The sequence below is a fragment of the Oryctolagus cuniculus genome, chromosome 20 (genome assembly GCF_964237555.1).
Source record: "Oryctolagus cuniculus chromosome 20, mOryCun1.1, whole genome shotgun sequence".
NCBI lineage: Eukaryota > Metazoa > Chordata > Mammalia > Lagomorpha > Leporidae > Oryctolagus > Oryctolagus cuniculus.
The window spans coordinates 35,674,641-35,698,158 of NC_091451.1; the positions used below are offsets into that span (position 1 = coordinate 35,674,641).

The following is a 23,518-nucleotide window of genomic DNA, read 5'->3' on the forward strand; positions in this document are numbered from 1 at the left end:
TGCCAAGGTTTACCATCTTCTGGTTTCTGTGGACCAAAAGTGGGCACAGGTTAGCTGGCTCACCTGCTCGGGGTCCTCACTCAGGTTCACTGGTGGCTAGCACAGTGGAGTTGCCTGTGGCTGCAGGACTGCGGTTCCTGCTTTCTTCCTGTCTGTCCCCGGGTAGTGTCAGCTCCAATGTGCCGGTGGCTCTCGCGTCTGTTTCCGTCCAGCAGGAGAGTCTGTCTTGTTAGGAAGGATCCAGGCCCACCCCAGGTTATGTCCCTTTTGATGAACTTCTTGTGGCTGGTTATATAAGTGAGATTCACCATTCTTGCTCACGCTCTGGGGATTGTGCAGGGCATGTGTACGGGGGTAGCAGTCCTAGGGGCCGACTTCCAATTCTGCCTTCCACAGCCTTCATGGGTGTTTGTTACTCAGTTTGATTCAACCATCATATTTTCCAACCTTGGCTTGAAATACCAGCTTACTGTTTTCAAAATTGAAGTTTATTTTTCACAGTTAAACAAAACTATCCTTTTTTTTATAGAAAGCTTTTATTTAATAAATATAAATGTCAAAAGTACAACTTTTGGATTATAGCAATTCTTCCCATACCCACCCTCCAACCCACAAACTGTCCCATTTCCAACTCCCTCTCCCATCCCATTCTTCATTAAAATTCATTTTCAATTATCTTTATATACAGAAGATCAACTTATTATATACTAAGTAAAGATTTCAACAGTTTGCACCCACACAGACACACAAAATATAGTAGAGAGTACTATTTGAAGATGAGTTTTACCGTTAATTCGCATAGTACAACACATTAAGAACAGAGGTCCTACATGGGGAACAAATGCACAGTGACTCCTGTTGTTGATTAACAATTGACATTCTTATTTATGACGTCAATGGTCACCCGAGGCTCTTGTCATGAACTGCCAAGGCTATGGAAGCCTCCTGAGGTCACAAACTCTGACATTATTTAGACAAGCACAAAATCAAAGTGGAAGTTCTCTCCTCCCTTCAGAGAAAGGTGCTTCCTTCTTTGATGTCCCCTTCTTTCCATTGGGATCTCACTCACAGAGATCTTTCATGTAGGTCATTTTTTATAAGTGTCTTGGCTTTCCATGCCTTCGAAACTCTCATGTGCTTTTTAGCCAGATCTGAATGCCTTAAAGGCTGATTCTGAGGCCAGAGTACTGTTTAGGACATTTGTCATTCTTTGAGTCTGCTGTGTGTACCACTTGCCATGTTGGGTCATTCACTCCTTGTTAATCCTATCAATTATTATTAGCAGACATTGGTCTTATTTAAGTGATCCCTTGGACACTTAATCCTATCTTCGTGATCAGTTATGAACTTAAACTGATCACTTTAACTAGTATTGTGGTATTGGTACCTGCCAACTTAATAGGATTTGGAGTCCCATGTCAAGTTTTTAGCTTGACCCTTAGGCGTAAGTCTGAGGGAATGTGTGCTGAACTGTTTATCTCCTCCCTCTCTTATTCCCACTTTTATTTTTAACAGGGATCAATTTTCAAATGGATTTAAACACCTAAGAATAATTATGTGTTAAGAGTTCAACCAGTGGGTATTAAGTAGAAAAAGAAAATACTAAAAAGAATAAAGTAGTAAGCTGTTTCCCAACAGTCAAGGCAAGGGCTGATCAAGTCATTGCTTCTCATAGTGTCAGTTTGACTTCTACAGGTTTCCTTTTAGGTGCTCACTTAGTAGTCACAGATCAGGGAGAACATATGATATTTGTCCCTTAGGGACTGGCTTATTTCACTCAGCATGATGTTTTCCAAATAACTCCATTTTGTTGCAGATGACCAGATTTCTTTTTTTTTTTTTTAACCGCTGTGTAGTATTCCATAAAGTACATATCCCATAATTTCTTAATTCAGTCTTCTGTTGTTGGGCATTTAGGTTGATTCTATGTCTTAGCCTATTGTTAATTGAGCTGCAGTAAACATTTAGGTGCAAATAGCTTTTATTTGCCAATGTAATTTCTATTGGGTAAATTCTGAGGAGTAGGATGGCTGGATTGTATATTAGGGCTAAATTCAGATTTCTGAGGTATCTCCAAACTGACTTCCATAGTGGCTTTCCAATTTGCATTCCTGCCAATGGTGGATTAGTGTGCCTTTTTCCCCAGATCCTCACCAGCATCTGTTGTTTGTTGATTTCTGTATGAGGGCCATTCTAACTGGGGTGAAGTGAAACCTCATTGTGGTTTTGATTTACCTTTCCCTGATGGCTAGTGATCCTGAACATTTTTTCATGTGTCTGTTGGCCATTTGGATTTCCTCTTTTGAAAAATGTCTATTAAGGTCCTTGGCCCATCTCTTAAGTGGGTTGTTTGTTTTGTTGTTGTGGAGTTTCCTGATCTCTTTGTAGATTCTGGTTATTAATCTTTAATCAGTTGCATGATTTGCAAATATTTTCTCCCATTCTGTTGGTTGCCTCTTCACTTTCCTGACTGTTTCTTTTGCAGTACAGAAACTTCTCAATTTTATATAATCCCAAATGTTAATTTTGGCTTTGGCTGCCTGTGCCTCTGGGGTCTTTTCCAAAAAGTCTTTGCCTGTGCCAATATCTTGCAGGGTTTCTCCAGTGTTTTCTAATAGTTTGGTGGTGTCAGGTCATAGATTTAAATCTTTAATCCATGTTGAGTGGATTTTTGTGTAAGGTATAAGATAGGGGTCTTGCATGTGGAAATCCAATTTTCCCAGCACCATTTATTGAATAGATTGTCCGTGTTCCAGGAATTGGTTTTAGCTCCTTGATCAAATATAAGTTGGTTATAGATGTTTAGATTGATAACTGATATTTCTATTCTGTTACATTGATCTATCCATCTGCTTCTGTTACCAGCACCAGGCTGTTTTGATTATAACTGCCCTGTAGTATGTCTTGAAATCTAGTATTGTGATGCCTCTGGCTCTGTTTTTGTTGTATAAGACTGCTTTAGCTATTCGAGGTCTCCTGTGCCTCCATATGAATTTCAGCAGCATTTTTTCCAGATCTGAACAGAATGTTTTTGGTGTTTCAATTGGTATTTCATTGAATCTGTAAATTGCTTTTGGGAGAATGGACATTTTGATGATACTGATTCTTCCAATCCGTGAACATGGAAGATTTTTCCATTTTTTGTACCTTCTTCTCAATGTAGAGATCTTTGACATCCTTGGTTAAGTTTATTCCAAGGTATTTGATTGTTTTTGTGGGTATTGTGAATGGGATTGATCTTAGAAGTTCTTTCTCAGCCGTGACATTGTCTGTGTATACAAAGGCTGTTGATTTTTGTGTATTGATTTCATATCTTGCTACTTTACCAAACTCTCTTGAGTTTCAATAATCTCTTAGTGGAGTTCTTTGGATCCCCTAAATAAAGAATCATATTGTCTGCAAAGAGGGATAGTTTGGCTTCTTCCTTCCCAATTTGTATCCCCTTGATTTCTTTTTCTTGCCTAATGGCTCTGTCTGAAACTTCCAGGACTATATTGAATAACAATGGTGAGAGCGGGCATCGCTTTCTGGTTACTGGATCTCAGTGGGAATGCTTCCAACTTTTCCCCATTCAATATGATGTTGGCTGTGGGTTTGTCATAAATTGCCTTGATTGTGTTGAAGAATGTTCCTTCAATGCCCAGTTTGCTTAGAGTTTTCATCATGAAAGGGTGCTGTATTTTATCAAATGCTCTCTGCATCTATTGAGATAATCATATGGTTTTTCTTCTGCAGTTTGTTAATGTGCATCACATTGATTGATTTGCAAATGTTGAATCATCCCTGCATACCAGGGATAAATCCCACTTTGGGTGGATGATCTTTCTGATGTATTGTTGGATTCTATTGGCTAGAATTTTATTGAGGATTTTTGTGTCTATGTTCATCAGGGAAATTGGTCTGTAATTTTCTTTCTTTGCTGCATCTTTTTCAGGTTTAGGAATTAAGGTTGATGCTGGCTTCATAGAAACAATTTGGGAATATTCCCTCTCTTTCAGTTTTTTGAATACCTTGAGAAGAATTGGAGTTAGTTCTGCTTTAAATGTCTGATAGAATTCAGCAGTGAATCCATCTGGTCCTGTGTTTTCCTTGTTGGGAGGGTCTTTATTTTTTTTTTATTTTTTTTTTTTTTATTTTTTTTTTTTTTTATTTTTTTTTTTTTATTTTGACAGGCAGAGTGGACAGTGAGAGAGAGAGAGACAGAGAGAAAGGTCTTCCTTTGCCGTTGGTTCACCCTCCAATGGCCGCCGCGGCCGGCGCGCTGCGGCCGGCGCAGCGCGCTGATCCGATGGCAGGAGCCAGGAGCCAGGTGCTTTTCCTGGTCTCCCATGGGGTGCAGGGCCCAAGCACCTGGGCCATCCTCCACTGCACTCCCTGGCCACAGCAGAGGGCTGGCCTGGAAGAGGGGCAACCGGGACAGAATCCGGCGCCCCGACCGGGACTAGAACCCGGTGTGCCGGCGCCGCAAGGCGGAGGATTAGCCTAGTGAGCCGCGGCGCCGGCCGGGAGGGTCTTTATTAATGATTCAATTTCTGTCTTGGTTATGGGTCTATTTAGGTTTTCTGTGTCTTCATGGTTCAGTTTAGGTAGGTTGTATGTGTCCAGGAATCTCTCCATTTCTGCTAGATTTCCCAGTTTGTTGGCATACAACTCTCTGTAGTAATTTCTGATGACTATTTCTGTGGTCTCTGTTGTTACATTCCCTTTTTCATCTCTAATTTTATTGATTTGGATCTTCTTCTCTCCTTTTTTTTTTTTTTTTTTTTTTTTTTTGGTTAGTTGGGCCAATGGTGTGTCAGTTTTGTTTATTTTTTCAAAAAAGCAGCTCGTCATTTTGCTGATCTTTTGTAATGTTTTTTGGATTCAGTGTTGTTGACTTCTTCTCTAATTTTAATTATTTCTTTTCTCCTACTAGTATTTGGTTTGATTTGCTGTAGTTTTTCTAGATCCTTGAGATGCACTTATAGCTCATTTATTTGGTCTCTTTCCAATTTCTTGATGTAAGCACCAATTGCTATAAACTTTCCTCTTAACACTGCTTTTGCTGTATCCCATAAGTTTTGATATGTTGTGTTATCTTCATTTGCTTCCAGGAAGTTTTTGATTTCTCTTTTGGTTTCTTCTGTAATCCACTGTTCATTCAGGAGCATGTTCAGTGTCCATGTGTTTGCATATGCTCTAGAGATTCCCAAGTTGCTGATTTCCAGCTTTATTCCATTGTGGTCTGAGAAGATGCATGGTATTATTTCGATTTTTCTGAATTTGCTGAGACTTGCTTTGTGGCCTCGTAAGTGGTCAATCCTAGAGTAAGCTGCATGCATTGCTGAGAAGAATGTGTGTTCTTTTTTTTTAATTTGACAGAGTTAGAGGGATAGAAAGAAAGGTCTTCCTTCCATTGGTTCACTCTGCAAATGGCCACCATGGCCAGTGCTGCGCCAATCCAAAGCCAGGAGCCAGGTGCTTCCTCCTGGTCTCCCATGCAGGTGCAGGGGCCCAAGCACTTGGGCCATCCTCCACTGCCCTCCCGGGCCACAGTAGAGAGCTGGACTGGAAGAGAAGCAACTGGGACTAGAACCTAGCGCCCATATGAGATGCCTGTGCCGCAGGCAGAGGATTAACCAAGTGAGCCACGGCGCCAGCACAGAGAATGTGTATTAAGTGTAAGATGAAAACTTCTGTAGATATCTGTTAGGTCCATTTGATCTACAGTGTTGATTAAATCTGCTGTTTCCTTGTTGATTTTCTATCTGGTTGATCTGTCCATTGCTGAAAGTGGAATATTGAAGTCCCCCAATCCTATTGTATTACATTCTAAGCCTCCCTTTAAGTCCCTTAACACATCTTTTTAATAGCCTGGTGTCCTGTTATTAGGTGCATATACGTTTATAATGGTTACATCTTCCTGTTGAATTGATCCCTTAATCATTATATAGTTCCCCTCTTTGACTCTTTTAACAGTTTTTGTGTTAAAATTATTTTGTCTGATATTAAGATGGCTACACCAGCTCTTTTTTGGTTTCTGTTGGCATGGAATATCTATCCAACCTTTTACTTTCAGTCTGTATGCACCTTTGTTGGAAAGATGTGTTTCTTGTAAGCAGCAAGAGTTTTGTTTTTTAATCCATTCAGCCAGTCTGTGTCTTTTAACTGGAGAGTTGAGGCCATTTACATTCAATGTGACTTTTGATAAGTAGTGACTTTGCCCTGCCATATTTCCGAAGATATTTCTATTTTATACTTTGAACTTCCTGTGAAGCTTTTCTTACTTGCTATGAATATTTTATTTACTTACTGTGAGATTTTCTTCCTTTACCTTCTTTCGTATTGATGACGTGTTTCTGTAACACATCTTTAAGTATCTTTTGTAGGGCTGGATGAGTGGTGACAAATTCTTTCAGTTTCTGTTTGTTATGAAAGGTCTTTGTTCCACCTTCATTCACAAATGAGAGCTTTGCAGGATATACTATTCTGGGCTGATAGCAAAACTATCCTTGAACATATTCTCAGAAGATTGAACTTCAGGCTTCTAAAGCAGTTTGAGCAAGAAGTTTTATACTTACTTGAAGCCAAAGGAGGAAACTTTGTGTGGCAGTGTGGGGGAGTGACCCCTTTGAAGAGCCGTATTCTCTTGGGCAGGAGAGTTGTTGAAAATAAGGTCTTACAGAAGGTTAACGAACTCCCTAAAGATCTGACTTCCTAATCTAAAGCAATTCATCACCTTAGAGGTGTGCTTCATGAGACGGCTGTGGTGTGTACATCACTCCTTGTTACTCCTTGTCCTCTACCCTTCTTGAGTGGGAGACGCACTGGCTTCCTGATGAGGGTCACAGATCATTGGAATCTTGAGTTTTCATCTTCCATTTTACTTCTTTAAACAGAAATGTGTCACAGTTTTCATCTCTTCTCTTTCAGTCTGTGTTGAGATTGTGGCTGTCCCTGAGTACATTTTTCACAGATATCACAGGTCATGTTTTGGTATCTGGCTGCCATAGTTACCACATCACTGAGAATTTTAAAACCATTTTTTATGAAGTTTTCTATTTATTGGACTGTCTACATTGGAAGTTTTTGTTCTACCCTGAGATAAAATGAGCTTGTAAGTACAATACTTTACTTCCTTCCAGAACACTCGTGCTGACTTGGTAATTACTTACTGTCTGAGTTTTTGGCCAGGATGACTGCCTGGTACTGTGCCTAGGCTATGGAGGCCCAGAAGATTTTGAATCAGTGAGTGAGTTCCCCTCAGTCTAACTACCATTCGTTTTTAGACTGCTTCTCATATTTCCAGTTTGTTTCTGTCTGTACTGTCTAGAAATATTATACTTCTCCTTGAGAGCAATGTCAAACTCTCCTCTTGGAGATTTTTCTAGCTAAGCAGCTATAATTGATGAATTTTTTTCCTCTGTGTTTTCAGGACACCTTTTATTTGGTCTTTTTTACACCTTCCTCACGGTTTTTTTATGGATATTTTGCATCTGTATATTATAAGGTGCTTGAGCACAGATTCCTGTCTTTACTCATCTTTATGTCCTTGGCCTCTGACACACAGTTAGTGACCAATAAATATTTGAATCAGAACCCTTGAAAAACTTTATTTTTTCAAATATGTAACATTGGGGAATTTTTCTTTTGATTAATTATTTTCAAAGAGTTAACCCAGAGAGCTCGTCTATCCACTGGTTCACTCCCCAGATTGCCACAGTGGCCAGGGCTGGGCCAAGCCAAAGCCAGGCTCTCTTTCCAGGTCTCCCACGTGGGTGGCAGGGGCTCAGACACTCGGGCCATCCTCCGTTGCTTTTCCCAAGCCAAAAGCAGGGAGCTGCATAGGAAGTGAGGCAGCCAGGATATGAACCAACACCCACATGGAATGCTGGAGTCCCAGGTGGCAGCTTAACCCGTTGTGCCATAGTGCTGCCCCATTATATAGGTACTTGAAAAAGCTCATGGCAAATGTGCTTTATGAAAAAAAATTACAGAATAGATTCCAAAGTTTGTTGTGTTTTTGTTTTAAAATTTATTTTTTATTTACTTGAAAGGCGGAGGAGAGACAATGAGAGAGAGATCTATCCGCCAGTTAACTCCCCAAATGGCCGCAATGGCCAGGGCTGGGCTGGTCTGAAGCCAGGAGCCCGAATCTTCTGGGTCTTCAAGTGGATGCAAGGGCCCAAGCACGTGGGCCATCTTCTCTTGCTTTCCCAGATACGTTAACATGAAACTGGATCAGAAGTAGAGCGGCAGGATCTTGAACTGGCGCTCATATGGGATGCCAGCATCACAGGCAGAGGCTTAACTTGCTTTTCCACAATGACAACTCTGATTTCAAAGTTTTTTGACACAAAAATAAGCTCTTTTAATTCCGTTTACCATGAATGTTTTGATGTGCCCTTGTGTAGGCACACAATATGAAGAAGATACATAAAAAAAGTCTCATGTGTCTTCCTACTCCTGTTCCTCAGCTGCTGTGCTCCCCCTCCTGAAGCCACCACTGCTAGATTTGTAAGTTTAATAGCTTTAGCCCCATCAGCCTTTTCAAACCCAGATGGTGATGTTGTCTGGTCAGCCAGCGTAGTATGAAGGCGATAATCTGAGAAAGAGTCCAAAGAGCCAAGTCCTAATTTGGGATTTCCACTTACTAGCCTTGCCGATTAAATCTTTACAGTCTAGGCCTTTTTCCCATGTATAGAATGCTCAGAAGATGGTAGAATATATCCTCCATCTATCAATGATGGTATCCGTTAATCTATTAATAATCTATTTAATATTAACTGCTGGATTTTTAGTGGCTCATCATTTGGACTTTGGAGTTTAAGCAAGCAGCCTGCAAAGCCTTTATCTGTATTGCATATATAACACATTGATGCATAATACATGACTTAAAGACTTGTCCATAAATACAGCTTTGTCTAAACCCAATATGTGGTTAATTTAAAAACTGGTTCAGGTTTTGGCACTGTGGCGGAGTGGGTAAAGACACTACCTGCAGTGCCGGCATCCCTTGTAGGTGCCAGTTCAAGTCCTGGCTGCTCCACTTCTGATCCAGCTTCCTGCTATGGCCTGGGAAAGTAGTGGAGGATGGCAAAAGTGCTTGGGCCTCTGCAGCCATGTTGGAAAACCAGAAGAAGCTCCTGGCTCCTGGCTTCGGATCAGCCCAGCTCCAGCTGTTGTGGCCATTTGGGGAGTGAACCAGCAGATGGAGGACTTCTGTCTGTCTGTCTGTCTGTCTCTCTCTCTCTCTCTCTCTCTCTCCTTTTCTCTGTAACTCTCTTTCAAATAAATGAAAATAAATCTTTAAAAAAAAAAAAGAAACTTAAAATAACAGTTTAGCTTGAACTTCCATACTACTGTATTGGCTGATGATGTTCTTGTGTCTGGCTGCTAGCTTTATGGAAGGCTATTTATGGGTTTAATAAGGTTTTCCTCCCATCTGTTTTGATACAATCATGAAATCCCATTTTTCATGGGCAATCTCCTGTTATAGAAATTATTGGGCCGGCACCGTGGCTCACTAGGCTAATCCTCCGCCTTGCGGCGCTGGCACACTGGGTTCTAGTCCCGGTTGGGGCGCCGGATTCTGTCCCGGTTGCCCCTCTTCCAGGCCAGCTCTCTGCTGTGGCCCGGGAGTGCAGTGGAGGATGGCCCAAGTGCTTGGGCCCTGCACCCCATGGGAGACCAGGAGAAGTACCTGGCTCCTGCCATCAGATCAGCACGGTGCGCCGGCTGCAGCGCGCCGGCCGCGGCAGCCATTGGAGGGTGAACCAACGGCAAAGGAAGACATTTCTGTCTGTCTCTCTCTCTCTCACTGTCCACTCTGCCTGTTTAAAAAAAAAAGAAAAAGAAATTATTGGGTCATGTTGACAAATACAGCGTTTAGATTTTACTGCAGGCCAGAGCCTTAGAAGCTGCCTTGGCTAAGAAGATTGAGCCCAGGTTTAACCGGCAAACCCAAGGAGAGCAGTTAGGAAAGCTGTGCCTTGTGGGAGGGCAGGAAACAAGGCGAGTACTGCCTTGCCATCATGGTTGCCTAGCAACTAGCAAACAGTGCAGGATTGCCCGCAATGAGCCGGAATGTTGGTGCTGCCACTCTGGGAGAAAATGAGACAAGTGCTTGACTGCAGGATCACCACGGCTTTTTTGGAGAAACATAAAAGGCGTTCCTTCCTCTGCTTTTCAAAATCACTGTGCAACACTTCTTTAATGTCTGTTCCTTTGATTTCGAAACTTTTTTTCTCTGAGGATTTTTTTTGTTATTGTTGTGTGTGTGTGAAAGTCAAATTGGATCACACACACACACACACACACACAAGAATACTTGTAGATGGTACTGGTTAGGCTTGGTTGCCTGGCACTGTGGCTCCAAGATACTGGGATTAGTTGGCATGCCTCATGTACTTTGTTACAAATAATGATTGTCAATCAATAAATCTGCAGATGATTTGCTTCGTGTTAGAGATAATTCAAGGTCATGTCGCCACCCTTGCTCTGTTGCATTCTGGTACAAACATGCCCTTTTCCACAACTCTGAGTAATTCTCATGAAGCATTTTCCCTGATGGGGAAAGGCCGAGACCCCTGACCTGGGCCTCTGGGCCCTTTGCACCCTGGCATTGCTGGTCGTGAGGTGCACCTGAGGCTGGGGAGGAGGTGCTGTTTGGTAGTCCCCCACCAGAGATTAGCCTCCAAAGAAACCCCTGCCCATGAATAGTAACAGGTAGTCATATGGTGCTTACTATATGCTGGCTAAGTCCCTTTTTATACTAAGTGATTTAATCTTCCCAGTTAGCTAGGTATTATTCTATTTCCATTTTAGAGATGTGAAAGCTAAAGTGTAGAGAGCTTAAATAACGTGCCCCAGCGACCCACTTGTAGGCTGGAGAGCTAAGCAGTCTGGTGTGAGTATTTCTGGCCTAGCATTTGGCTATGAATGAGCAAGAGGTGTGCTGCCTGCCCTTGAGGAACTTCCATTCCAGTTGGTGTAGGCATGTTATCCCTCTGCTTCGGGTTTGGCACTGTTGTCTGATGTTCTAAAGAAAGCACACAGCTCAAAAATTGTACCACAGCCCAGTTTCCTAAAGCAAACCTGCCCCGTCTTCTCTCATCTCTGCACACAGCGTCAGCTGCCTGTGCTGAGTCGGGTTCCCTGATCTCTGCCCTGGCCCTGCACCTGCACCCCGTGTCTTGGTCTCCTGCCCTCAGCTTTCCCATAGCCTTGCCTGCTGTCAAGATTTTCATTCCCACCGTTGCTCTCATTTGCATCCCTTGCTGAGCAAGCTTAGGTGACTGGGTCGCCAGCAGTGAGTCTCCAGATGTTTCTCTTTGGTCAGCGTTTGTGTGCCCTGCCTCTGTGAGTTCACTCAGCAAGCAGGAACTGGGTGTCTGTTCTGTGCCAGACTTTGTTGGGGTGCAGTGCCTAAAGCTCCAGTGCTCCCATGAAATACTTCATCATGACCATCCAATTCTTGTTTACTGGTCAACATCTGGGCAGCTGACAAAAATTTCTTGAGCATCTTACTCTGGTTTCTGCCCCTACAGTCTGTTCACACCAAGCTCAGCTACCTTGTGCCTGTTTCCTGGCTGTTTCCACTGCCCACACTGCTTTTAAGTCTCCTGTCATCCATTCAGTTTTCACTCCTCTGCTCTGCGATTTGCAAACACATCCAGTGCCTATTCCGGTTGCAGACCTGCAGGCATCCCTGAGCTTGCTACTTCTGCCGGCCTGCTGAGAGCCTGATCAGTGAGTCGGGGGAGGATGTGTGCTGTGGTAGTTAAGGCATCCCATTTAGTACCTATTAATAAATTATTAAGATCCCTTATACATGGAGTGAGTACATGAAGCTTTAGGAAGTGGTGCTTTTTGTGCCTGAAAGAGCAGGTATCTGGTAGGGCTTCCTGAGCACTTTAGTAGAAGAAATGATGAACTTTGAAGATCCTGAAATGGTAGTTTGGGGAGATAGAGACTCTTGGCTGGCATGCAGTGTTGGGTAGGGAGGGCTGAGAAAGAAGCCCAGCAAGTGCAGGGAGGGGGAATGATTTTAGACTTTACAGTTAGGGTTCGCCAAACGTTTTTGACCAAGGGTGTGAGGAGATGCGCAGTGTTTTACTGATGTCACCTGTAATGCCGTTATTATAATCAACACACTGTTTTCACAACAGTGCTGTCATGTGCTTTCTGAGCTCTTAAATGGTGCCATGATTATTATTATACACATTTTATGAATGTGGATGTGGGCATATAGGGTTCAGGCTGTTCATCTAGTAAATGCTTGAACTTGAACTTGAATCTAGATCTTTTGTTAGCTCCAAGTCATATACTCTTTCTGAAATGAGTTTATGGGATGGATTAGAAGAATTAGAACACAGAGACAGGAACACCTCCTGAGAGAGGATGCCAGCATCCAAGATGGGGTACGGTGGCCATGGGGTGAGAAGGCAGCAGGGCCTTCACCCAGAGATGTAACGGAAAAATCGGTGGGATTCCCAGGCTGAGAGTGGTCTCAGGCCAAGAGTTGGGAGGAAGGAGCGGCTTACCTGTTGGGTGGGCACAGCTCTCCGGGAGAGTCGCAGATGCTGTGGGGCTGGTCACTGGCCTTAGTGAATCTTCATTTGTGGCACCAACACACTGTGTTACTCTCCGTGAGGCTCCAAAAAGACTAGAATGATTCCCAGCAGGCTTTGACCAGTGTAGGACCCAGGAAAACAAAGTCAAGGCCATGACCTTCACAGACTGGGGGGAGGGGGTGGGGAGTTGGGAGGGGCGCATCAGAGGTGGGGCCTTCTTCAGAAAGCTTTTCAAGGCTCCTGGGGTCCATTGGTCAAATGTTGGCCACACCTCAGACCTTTCTGTCTTACCTGGCTGTGTAACCATCTAGGGTCTGCAATCCCGCTCCTGCTTATTAAAGACAATTGCTGCTGCCATCTTGGCCTGCTCCGCATCCATAAACCAGGGGTTGGGCTGAGTCAGTGGTTTTCACACTATGTTCCTTGGAGCCCTGTGGGTTTTGGAAACCTCCTTCCAAGGCCACCCCAACAGTGGGCATGAGGAGAGGAGTGCATTCCTGGTGCACACAGACAATAGTCTTTTGTTTGTTTTAAATGACTTCTGTGAACAAAGGGTTATCCAGGTTAAAAAGAATTTTTTTAACTGTTACAAAGATTATTTTCCAGGGTCCATTCTAACAAACATTCCGTAATTCTCTTAAAAGCATCAATACTTGAAGTAGGCTTTTGGCTCAGCAGTTCAGACGTTACTTAGAATGCCCATGTCTCGTGCTGTAGTGCTCAGGTTTGAGTCCTGGCTTGCTCTCACTTCCAGCTCCCTGCTCATGTGTGCCCTGGGAGCAGCAGGTGAAGCTCAGGGAGCTGTGTCTCTGCCACCCACTGAGAGACCCAGATTGAGTTGCAGGCTCTGCTTTGGCCTGGTCCAGTAGTCAGTGTCATTTAGGGAATAAGCCAGCAAATGGGAGATCTCTCCCTCCTACTCTACTCTCTCCCTTTCAAGTAGATAATTTTTTTAAAGTTTCAGTACTTTCCCAGACCTTATCTTTATGTTGTGCTTTACAGTGTAAGCACTTTTACCTAGATTGTTCATTTAATTCCTCATTATACCCCAATACTGTGAGCAGACGGTGTTAAATATGTATGATAAATGAAGAAAATGGAGACTAGAGTACATAACCAAAAGGTAACAGAGCTAGCCAAAACCAAACCTCAAATCTCTAAGTCTGTTGCTCTTTTCAAGTCTTTGTATTCATTGCCAGGAAATCCTTTTTATTTTATTTACTGAGTAAGATAGAAGCTCACTGTATTTCTGCTTTGGGGGCTTGTGTAAGGATTATAAAATCTGTGTTGCAATCTGTAAAGTAATTTTAGACCCATCTACCTCCTAAACTGTAGAATCACAAGGCCTAGGTGGACCTGCCTTCCAAAGAATTCTGTCACTTAGTCACACAAGAGAAGAACCAGGGTATCCCATAACTATTTATTTATTTGAAAGGCAGAGCAACAGAGAAGGGAAGAGACAGAGACAAAGAGAGGATCTTCATTCACTATTTCACTCCCCAGATGACCATAACATCCGTGTCTGTGCATGAGTCAGGAACTCCATCCAGTATCCTACACGGGTGGCAGGGGCCAAGTACTTGGGCTGTCTTCTGCTGTCTTCTCAGATGTATTAGCAGAAAGCTGGATCAGAAGCAGAGCAGTGGGCACTCGAAACAGCACTCCGATACGGAATGCCAGCATTGCAGGTAGTGGCTTGGCCCCTTGTGGCCCAATGCTGCCCCGTCGTGTAAAGTAGGTAGTATATTGGTAATGGTGATAGCCATGTCACCTACTTCTTAAATACAATCACAGGAGCCCCCTAACGTAACCAACTCCTATGCCAGGGACCTAACCCATGGTAAGACCTGCTTTGTGTGTGTTTAAGTAGAGCGGTCTGCTTTATGCATGCTGGTCTCAGCAGAGGCCTCTGTAATCTTGAAGGGTAGGTGCTGGACAGTCCATTTTTCTACACGTCAGACTAATATACTATTTACTGATCTCCAGAGGAACAGAGAGTATTTGAACAGATTGACAATTATGTAAAAAATAGCAGTAGCTACACTTCTTAATTTTTTAGTCCCCATAAAACACAATTTTCCAAAGACATCCAGCTGACATAGATATTAGCATTACAATGTGAAAATGCAGAATGCCTGCAGCAAGTGTCTGAGGCGGCAGCTCACTGGCCTTCCCTTCTTCTCTGCTTGGGACACACTGTCCACACTCCAGCTTCTTTTCCCTCTCCTCCCTCTTCCAGTCCCTCTAGCCTGATCTCCACTCAAACAATAATCATGACTGCCCTGACAGTCTTATTATATTCCTCGTTTCTTGGCTGGTGGTTCTCAATTAGGAGTGATTTTTCCTGAGTGGTATTTGGCAATGTCTGGAGACATTTCTTGTTGTCACAACTGGAGGATGGACAGTTATTGGTCTCTAAGGGATAGAGGCCAGGGATGTTTGGGAAAACATCAACAATGCACGGGGCAGCTCCCTAACAATGAGGGATATAGCCCAAAGATTAAGAGGCCCCAGCTGAGGAACCCAGGGGCTGCAGCTCGTGCTTGTGGTTCTAGCTAGCCCCTCTGTGTCACATCCTTCTTCTCTGTCCTGTAGACTCGGGCCTGCAGCTCCAGGGCAGAGAAGACAGCCCTGGCAGGACTGCAGCCCGTTCCTACGGTTGCATCAGGACTCACACACATAGAATGTTCATATGTAAAATATATGAGCACCTAGTTGTATTTCTGTGATTGGGCCCTGCCTGACACTTCCTCCAGAAGCCACTGTGTAATGCCTCATCAATAAAGTTATTGATGGCTTAGGCAGAGTTTGTGGTGGGCCTCGGAACATGGGACACCAAGAATCCAGTGCCGTAGAATTCTCCATCTTAGGCGGTAGTTTTCCTACATCAGAGACTCCAAGGTGAATTAGATCCATCACCCCACTGAGTGACCAAGGACCTTTCAGCGTGGAGCAGCAAGCTCATATACAGCACAGCGGCGGGGGAGAAAGCAGCCCAGTGTGGATGGAGGCAGAGGGAGCGGGAAGAACCAGGGCCAGGGGCACCGCCGGGCAGGAGGAGCCCTCTGCGGAACGTGGGACAGGCAGAGTGCAGTGGATCCCGAGAGTGGGGAGCGCAGAAGCTGGAACTCCCGTGCAGTAATAGGAGCAGATGTCCACACAGCGGGCAGTTAGCGTTTGGAAATGTGCACCCCAGCTTCCTTGCTGTCCCGGATACCAATGATCCAGATGTTAATCGGAGTTAGAACAAGCATTAAAGGTGATATTTCAAGGAATGTTGACTTCCCACGTGCACAGCCCACCAGGGACTCGCAGCCTCTTGGTGGGCTGAAGCTGAGATTCTGGACACTAAGAATTCCCCTTGGGAGCCCAGTGACAAAGGCAGGACTACAGGAAACCTCCAGACAGGTCCGGGTGGTCTCCCGTGGTCCTCACTGCGAGTTAGCCTCGGGTCGTGGAATGTTGAGAAGACACGGCCAGGGCGGGAATGAGAGGAAGCCTCCTGGCAGGTGCCTGTGGCGTATGGTGCTGACCCTCAGGAGAGCGACCTAGAAGGTGACGGCTCATCCGAGTGAGAGCAAACAGCACAGGAGGACGACTCCCACCTCGCACTCACTGGCTAGCTTTGCCCTTGTGCTTCTGTTTTGTGTTTGGATTTTTTTTTTTCCTTTTTTCTTCTTTTTGCTAACAGGGGAGAGGTCTGAAAGCAAGTTGCTGCTTGGACCGCTAAAGAAAACATCTTCCCCAGAGTCAGTACTGCTTTCCCGTGAGCATCCCACTCCCCTGCATTTTATGTCTGACCCATCCCCGGCCATGGTATCCGGGCCTGGGGCTCTTGTGCCCGTTTCCAGGGGCAGCAAGGTCTGCGAGCACTTTTTACGAGCTTCGTCAGGAAGAGAGTTCCCCTTAGCTCTGATTTCCACGTTCCTTCTGGGGTGTCCCCTTGGGGCTCTTCAGAGAACTAGTTCTCTTTCTGGGTAGCCGGTCTCCTGTTGGAGCAGACAGCGATTCCCACGTGTTACACAGAAAGAGACTTGATGTCCCAATGAATGAACCTCGAAATACTCAGTTACCTTCAAAGTCAGGCCTGAGGAATTCTGAACAACCAAGGCTTTACGATATGTCGTCAAAGTAAAATAGAGTTTAGGTGAGCCTAATTGAAAAACCGTGTACAGCAGGTTTCCATCAGTCAGCCGGTCCATGCGCGTTCTTGGTCGCCGCGGGTGCTGTGAGAGAGGCTCAGTCTGAGCCGCTGCCTCAGCACCCAGAGCCTCTCCCCACCCCGCCGCAGGTGTGATGTGGTGATTCGGTGCAGGGGCACATTGTGTCAGGCTCAAAGCAGGGTAGCCAGCATTTCCATCTCCTTACAGCATTTATCATTTCTTTGTATTGGAAACCTTTGAACTTCTCTTTTCTCGTTCTTTTTAAAAATAAATTGTTCTGGGGCTGGCATGATGCCAGCATCCCATGTGAGCTCTGATTTGTGTCCCAGCTGCTCTGCTTCAGATCCAGCTCCCTGCTGATGGCCTGGGAAAACAGCAGAGGACAGCCAAGTGCTCAGGCCACTGCCACCCACATGGGAGGTCTGAACTGAGTTTAGACTCCTGGCAGTCATTTGGGGAGTGAACCAGCAGATGGACGATCTCCCTCCCTCTTCTTCCTTCTTTCTCCCTCTCCCTTCTCTCTGTATATGTCTGGCTTTCCCTCTCTGTGTAGCTCTGCCTTTCAAATAAATAGATCTTTTTAAAAATAGATTGTTATAGGCCGGCGCCATGGCTCAATGGGCTAATTCTCTGCCTGCGGCGCTGGCACACCAGGTTCTAGTCCCGGTCAGGGCGCCGGATTCTGTCCCAGTTGCTCCTCTTCCAGTCCAGCTCTCTGCTGTGGCCCAGGAGGGCAGTGGTGGATGGCCCAAGTGCTTGGGCCCTGCACCCCATGGGAGACTAGGAGAAGCACCTGGCTCCTGGCTTCGGATCAGCGCGCCGGCCGCAGCGGTCATTTGGGGGGGGGGGTGAACCAACGGCAAAGGAAGACCTTTCTCTCTGTCTCTCTCTTTCTCTCTCACTGTCCACTCTGCCTGTCCAAAAAAAAAAGAAAAAGAAAAAATATTGTTATAAACTGTAGTCACCCTGCTATACTGTCCAGTGTCAGAATTTACTCCTCCTGTCTATTTTGGTTCCTGTTATCTGACCTCTCTCTGCTTGCTCTGCCCCTACCCCTACCTCTTCCTGGCCTCTAGCGATCACTGTTCTATTCTCTACTTCAGTGAGATCAATTTTTTTGATTCCACTGTGAATAGGAACCAGTGTGCATCCTGGCACCTACCTTTCATGTGGTCACTTCTGAGTCTCCTTCCTGCCACACTTGTGATCTTTTGACCATGTTCACAGCTCCTTGTCCACACAATGCATGATTCTAAATGCACCATTTCTTTCCAGATATAAATATCAATCTAGTGCCCTTAGACCTGTTTTCTTTACATTGAAAAAAAAAATTAGCATTATCTAGCACAAAAAAAGCAAAAAAGAAAAGAAAATATGAAGCCTAAGATGCTATTGTACATGGTTTTTCATTAAATACTACTTATATGTACAACAAAACCAGAAATTCTAGCTACACTAAGGTCATAAAAAGGGGGGGGGGGGGGCTTTGGACAGGGGAATAATCTTTCTAAGGCAAGATAATTATTTTAATAGCTGCCCTGGGGGAAATGCAGATGAGGGCAAAGCTGTCCCAAATCAGCAATTAGATACATCGTGGCAGAGCAGGATTCCTTTTCAAAAATGCCGCAGCTCCACCAAGAACTGAATAAAAATGATTGTGCCTGTATATTTTCTTGACCGATGCTCTTGCAGCTGTGAGAGTGTGACGCACACTGAGCCAGCCTCTTCTGTGTCCTGTCTCCACAGCGCCAATCTGTCCAAGGCCGCCTGGGGCGCGCTGGAGAAGAACGGCACCCAGCTGATGATCCGCTCCTACGAGCTTGGGGTCCTCTTCCTCCCTGCTACATTTGTAAGTTCACACTTCGGCTGCCCACGTGGTCACACGTGGAACTGGTTGGATTTTTGTGTTCTCTGCCCTTAGTCACAGTCTCCTGCCTGGGGACAGGGGGTGGGAGTAGCAGAATTGGGATCTAACCCAAAGCTAAGTTCTTAACCAGTGGGCCACGCTGATGAACTTACTGAACATTCACTAACGGGGACACAGCAGGCTCCGATCCTGCCCTCAAGGCACGGACCTGATTACGGTGAGGTTACACCAGTGCTCCCACTGCCGGTGCTGCTCACGGTGAGGTTACACCAGTGCCGCCATGGATCTGGGGAAGCATGGTGTGAAGATTTCTCACTGGGAGTAACAAGTTGCCAAAGGAATGACCTAGCCCAACACAGGACATCATGGGCTGGGCTGATTGGAGGATGCATTTGAGAAACAGCTCAGGGTAGGGGCTTGAGAGGTATGTAAGGTTTAGATACCGGGAGAGGAGGGGAGCATCACTACACCTGGAAAAGGAACTGTTAACACACACTGAGAAGCAGAGGCACGCGCATCATAGGCTAGAGTTCAGCAGTTGCCAAGGACACCTGCGACTTGTCCAGTGAGTCCCCTGGAAAGGTGCCGTGTTGGAACATCTGCTCCTCTGATGTCCAGCACCGGCGGCTTGTCTCCCAGCTTGCCATGCATGGCTCAGAAAGTGGCTGGCTTCTGGGTAGGGCCCAGGTTGTATGAGGCTTTTGGTTCTCTAAACAACAGAGTCTTAGATGGCCCAGAGAGACAGGCTCTATCCGAGGTCTCCTGTCTCACCTCATCTCACCCCAGGCACACGTGCAGGTGGAACACAGTCAGAACTTCTCACACTGTGAGTTGGTTAATATTTTTTATTCCTTTTCCACCATGTACTATATTTGAATTTACAATAAATGCCTACAGCACAGCTCCTGTGGACCAAAAGATTTTGCTAAGGGTGTCATGTACTTGTCATCAGACTTGAGTCTGGAACCCACTAGCTACAGCAAAGTACAGGCTTCAGGCAGGTGTGCAAGTACCTCTGCCCGCCTCCAGCGATCCTCACGCTCACCTCCCGCCGTGCGCAGCTGCGGCTCCTCCCTGCCTTTCCTTCACCACCTCGGGCCAGTTCCTGTCCATCACAGGAGTCTCACTGCAGAACTGTGGGACTGGTCCCTTGAGGGTGGTGCCCTGAGATATCAGCGCTTTTTGTGTTTTTATCCAGAGGAAAGCAAAGCAGATCTGCATGCTGCTCAGAATAAAGATCACGGCTCCTACTGCGCTGTTACCCTGCCCTGTAGACGAAGGAGGGGCCTTGCGCAGCCAGAGCGGGCTCTGTCCCACAGCCCTCAGTCTTCCCCCTGATACCCCAGAGTCTCTCACCGTTACAATGCTCTGGGAAGCAGTGAGTTCACAGTGCAAGGGTGACAATAATTCACTGTGGTTACAGTGACTGTGGCTTAAACTGAGGGCGGAATTATCTCCCAACAGTAACATAAGTAACACAGTGTGTTCCACACTACTCTTGTTTGGCTTTTGTGACCAGCACCTGTAGAAATCCTGGTGTTTTGTCAGTGTCCTAATGTGATCCCTGGTTGCGAAGAGGACGGCAGGAGAGACATACTGCTCCTCCAGGCCCTCTGGGCCCCTCTGAGCTGCTCCTTTGTGCTTCAGGTGTTGTCTCTGTGCCTGTAGTAGAGAAGACTTGGAGAAAGCGGGAACAGTCGTGCAGAATCCCCAGCTGGCTTGGTCCTGGTCTCTCGTCTCGTGTCTGTACTCTTGGAATAAGAAGGAGCCTCCAGGCAGTGCTTTCGAGTGAAATAGAGATCCCAGTATTTATGAAGACCATCAGACAGGAATATAAAAAAAAGATTCCACCCCCGTCCGTACTGTTCCAACAGGCTGGCCCCAACCTGGATGCCTGTAACTAGCAGACTGCCTAGGAAGGTAACAGGCTCCCCAGCAGTCTGTGGGCATCTCAAGGCTCAGAGCCTGGAACTGTTCTGAGCACCAGCTTCGTCCCTGGCACTGGTGAGGACACACACTGCCACTGTCTTGTCACCAGCCGTTTCCCCATTAGGCCGGGCAAGGTGCTGACATCAGGCACTGCAGTGGACAATACACAGATGTGTCCTGACCTTGCCCTCTCAAGGTCTACAGTCAAGTTGGGCAGGGTGGTCGTGACAGCCAGATAGACACCCTATTCACGGCTGATAGCACTGAAGGCGCCCCAGCTGCAAGCCTGAGTGGACAGAGCCCAGAAGCTGAGAAGGGCATTGGTGGTGTTTTGGTTTCAGCTCTGTTGAAGCCACAGACAGAGGGAGTTTATTGACAGGCTCCTGGGGGAATGTCATGGAATCCGGAGTTGTTAAACAGTGGAGCCTTACGAGGTTGGGGCCTGGCCAGGTCTGGGGGTGTGGCTCTGTGGCCCAGGTGCTGGCCATTGCCAAAAACGAGCTTCCACCTGTCTCCCAGACTTCTCCCACAACATTGGGCCTGTCGCCACAGATGAGAGAGTTGTTGGGAGGTGGACAGTCCCAGGGCATCCACCCTTGAGTTGGTTCTTGTCTTACCAGTCTGCAAAACATGACCTCAGGGCTTTGCAACAGAGGAGACTCGGTCTTCCAGCAACTGTGTCGCAGCGTCTGTGTTGCATGCTGTGGTGAGAAGCTGCTGGAAAGGAACTAGAGCTTTGCGTGACCTTCCAGTATTGACGCTGATGGTTGTGACTTTGAGGGCAGCCCAGAGGTCCGCGCCGTCAGGTGACTTGTCATTCTGCTGAAGTGGGGCGAGCACTGGAATGAGATGGTTGGCCTGTGCAGGAGCCCCTGCAGAACACAGCAGCAGTTTCTGCCTCAAACGTTTCTCAGATTTGTGAGTGAACATCCCAGTGGCCTGGGGTGACGCCTCCATGCTCATTTCAGCTCCACAAGCTGTGTGCAGAGCTGTGGCTGTGGAGCTGTGATTTTCATTCAGTGTGTGGTACTTGCAGTAGGCACTTAAATATGCCTGCAGATGGTGTTGTAAGCAGTCTGCAGTGTGGACCAGCTCACCGTAGCTGTCTTGCTGAAATTAAATCAATCAGTCTCTCTCTCTCTCTCTCTCTCTCTCTCTCTCTCTCTCTCTCCCTCCCTCCCTCCCTCCCTCCCTCTCTCCCTCCCTCCCTCCCTCTCTCTCTCTCCTCTCTCTCCTCTCTCTCCTCTCTCTCCTCCCTCTCTCACTCACTCAGGAGTCTCTAGCCAAGCCTATATATTCATTTAATAAATACCTTAAAGATTTCTGTATTGATCACAGTCTTTAAATGTTTACTGGTACGAATGCATTTTGTCCTTTTTTGGAGGTTTCTCCTTCAGGACCAGCCAGACACGCCCCCATATGTTTGCAGTTAGGCATTTGCAGGTGGACTCCCAGAGCAGGGTTCTGCCAGTGTCCCTCCGGCTGGGCATTGTCCAGGACCCAGTTTCTCCAGTTCAGCCCACCTTTGGCCTTTCAGGTAGAACTCCTTGTCCACACCTCCCACGTCTCTGTGTGATCAGCGCCCAGAGCTGCCGCTCTTGTCCTGCACCATCAGGCCATCTCGATCACCGTGTGCCAGTGTTGTGGACACCCGGGCCTGGCACAGTGCCCAGAGCCGCAGGGGCAGTCGCCTCTCAGGAGCCCTGCAGTTCCCTCCTTTCTCACAGCCCTGCTTAGGACCGGTCACTCAGCTGCCAAGTGAACTCTAGTAGATGGAGAGCCAGCGTATCCCATTCATAACAGAGACCTCTCGGGTTGATCTGCAAGCTAAAAAGTCCCTGGTAACTAAATACTGAATTGTTTCCATTTTTTGTTTTCTGCTTACTTTATTTGGGTAGATCTGTAAATGCTTTCTTTCAGGATCAACCTAACTTCCAGACAGAACATGTCATCCATTACTTTTCCTTTTTTAAAAAAGTTTTTTTATATCTTCATTTTATTTGAAAGAGTGGGGTCTCCCATCTACTGGTTCACTCCCCAAACAACCAGGGCTGGGCCAGGCCAAAGCAAGAAGGACTGAATGCTACCCGGGTCTCCCACGTGGGTGGCAGGAACTCAAGTACTTGAGCCATCATCTGTTGCCCCTCAGAACATACCTTAGCAGGAAACTGGATTGAAAGTGGGGTAGCCCAGGACCCAAACCAGGCACTCCAACATGGAACCAGGGGTGTTGTAAGCAGCGACTTAACCACTGTGCCCAACACCCACCCCGTAACTTTCCCTTTCCCTTTGATTAGGAATACATTCAAGAACTTTGGAGATTAATATCAAGATACATTTGACCTTGTGTATACTTAGTGATGTGTGATACATACTAGGTGCCTAATAAAACTTTTAATTTAAATCAAACTATTCTTTCAAGGTCTAACAATGTATCAGTTATTTTGTGTTTTCTCAGTAGTCCTATTGCTTTGGGTGTGTTGAACTTTTAACTTAGACTGTTTCATTTAGGTTTAGGAAAATCTCAATTTATGAGAGAGCATGATTTCAAAGATCAGTAGCAGTATTCTAAACCCTAAGGCCTCTGTGTGTACAAATATTTCTTTGAACCTTGTTCTGTTGGTGTTTATTGAGCACATCTATGTCTCAGGCACGGAGCAGACCCTGGACTAGAGCTGCCTAGCACAGTGTGGCTGGTATACCTGCCCCTAGGAAAGATACACCTGACCCTCTGAAGGCCATGGATCAACAGCTAATCCTGGGTCCTTCCTGACAGAGGGGGACCCAAGTGAGCCTATGCTCGTACTGGGGCCAAAAGACACCTCAGCCCTTCCAAGCCCCAGGTTCACCTGCTCCTTAGGGTTCTCCTTAGGTTCCTTCTTTTCTCTAATCAGAATCAAAATATTTCTGTCAAATCTCCAAAGAGTCAAGTCTCTGCTTTCTCTTATCTCTGTTTTGCTTAAGCTGTCTTACTATCTTTGTATTCTGAAGTACACCTTCATGAT

The 23,518-nt window shown here is 45.9% G+C and overlaps 1 protein-coding gene across 4 annotated transcripts in view; it reads left to right on the forward strand.

Moving 5' to 3' along the window:
- TDP1 (tyrosyl-DNA phosphodiesterase 1) overlaps positions 1–23,518 on the forward strand; it is an 88,102-nt gene that overhangs the window by 50,258 nt on the left and 14,326 nt on the right. For all 4 annotated transcript variants that reach the window (XM_008271930.3, XM_008271933.3, XM_002719604.5 and 1 more), the window contains one exon: positions 18,464–18,566. In XM_008271930.3, coding sequence (XP_008270152.1) covers positions 18,464–18,566 — 103 coding nt within the window. The remainder of the gene's footprint in view (positions 1–18,463; positions 18,567–23,518) is intronic.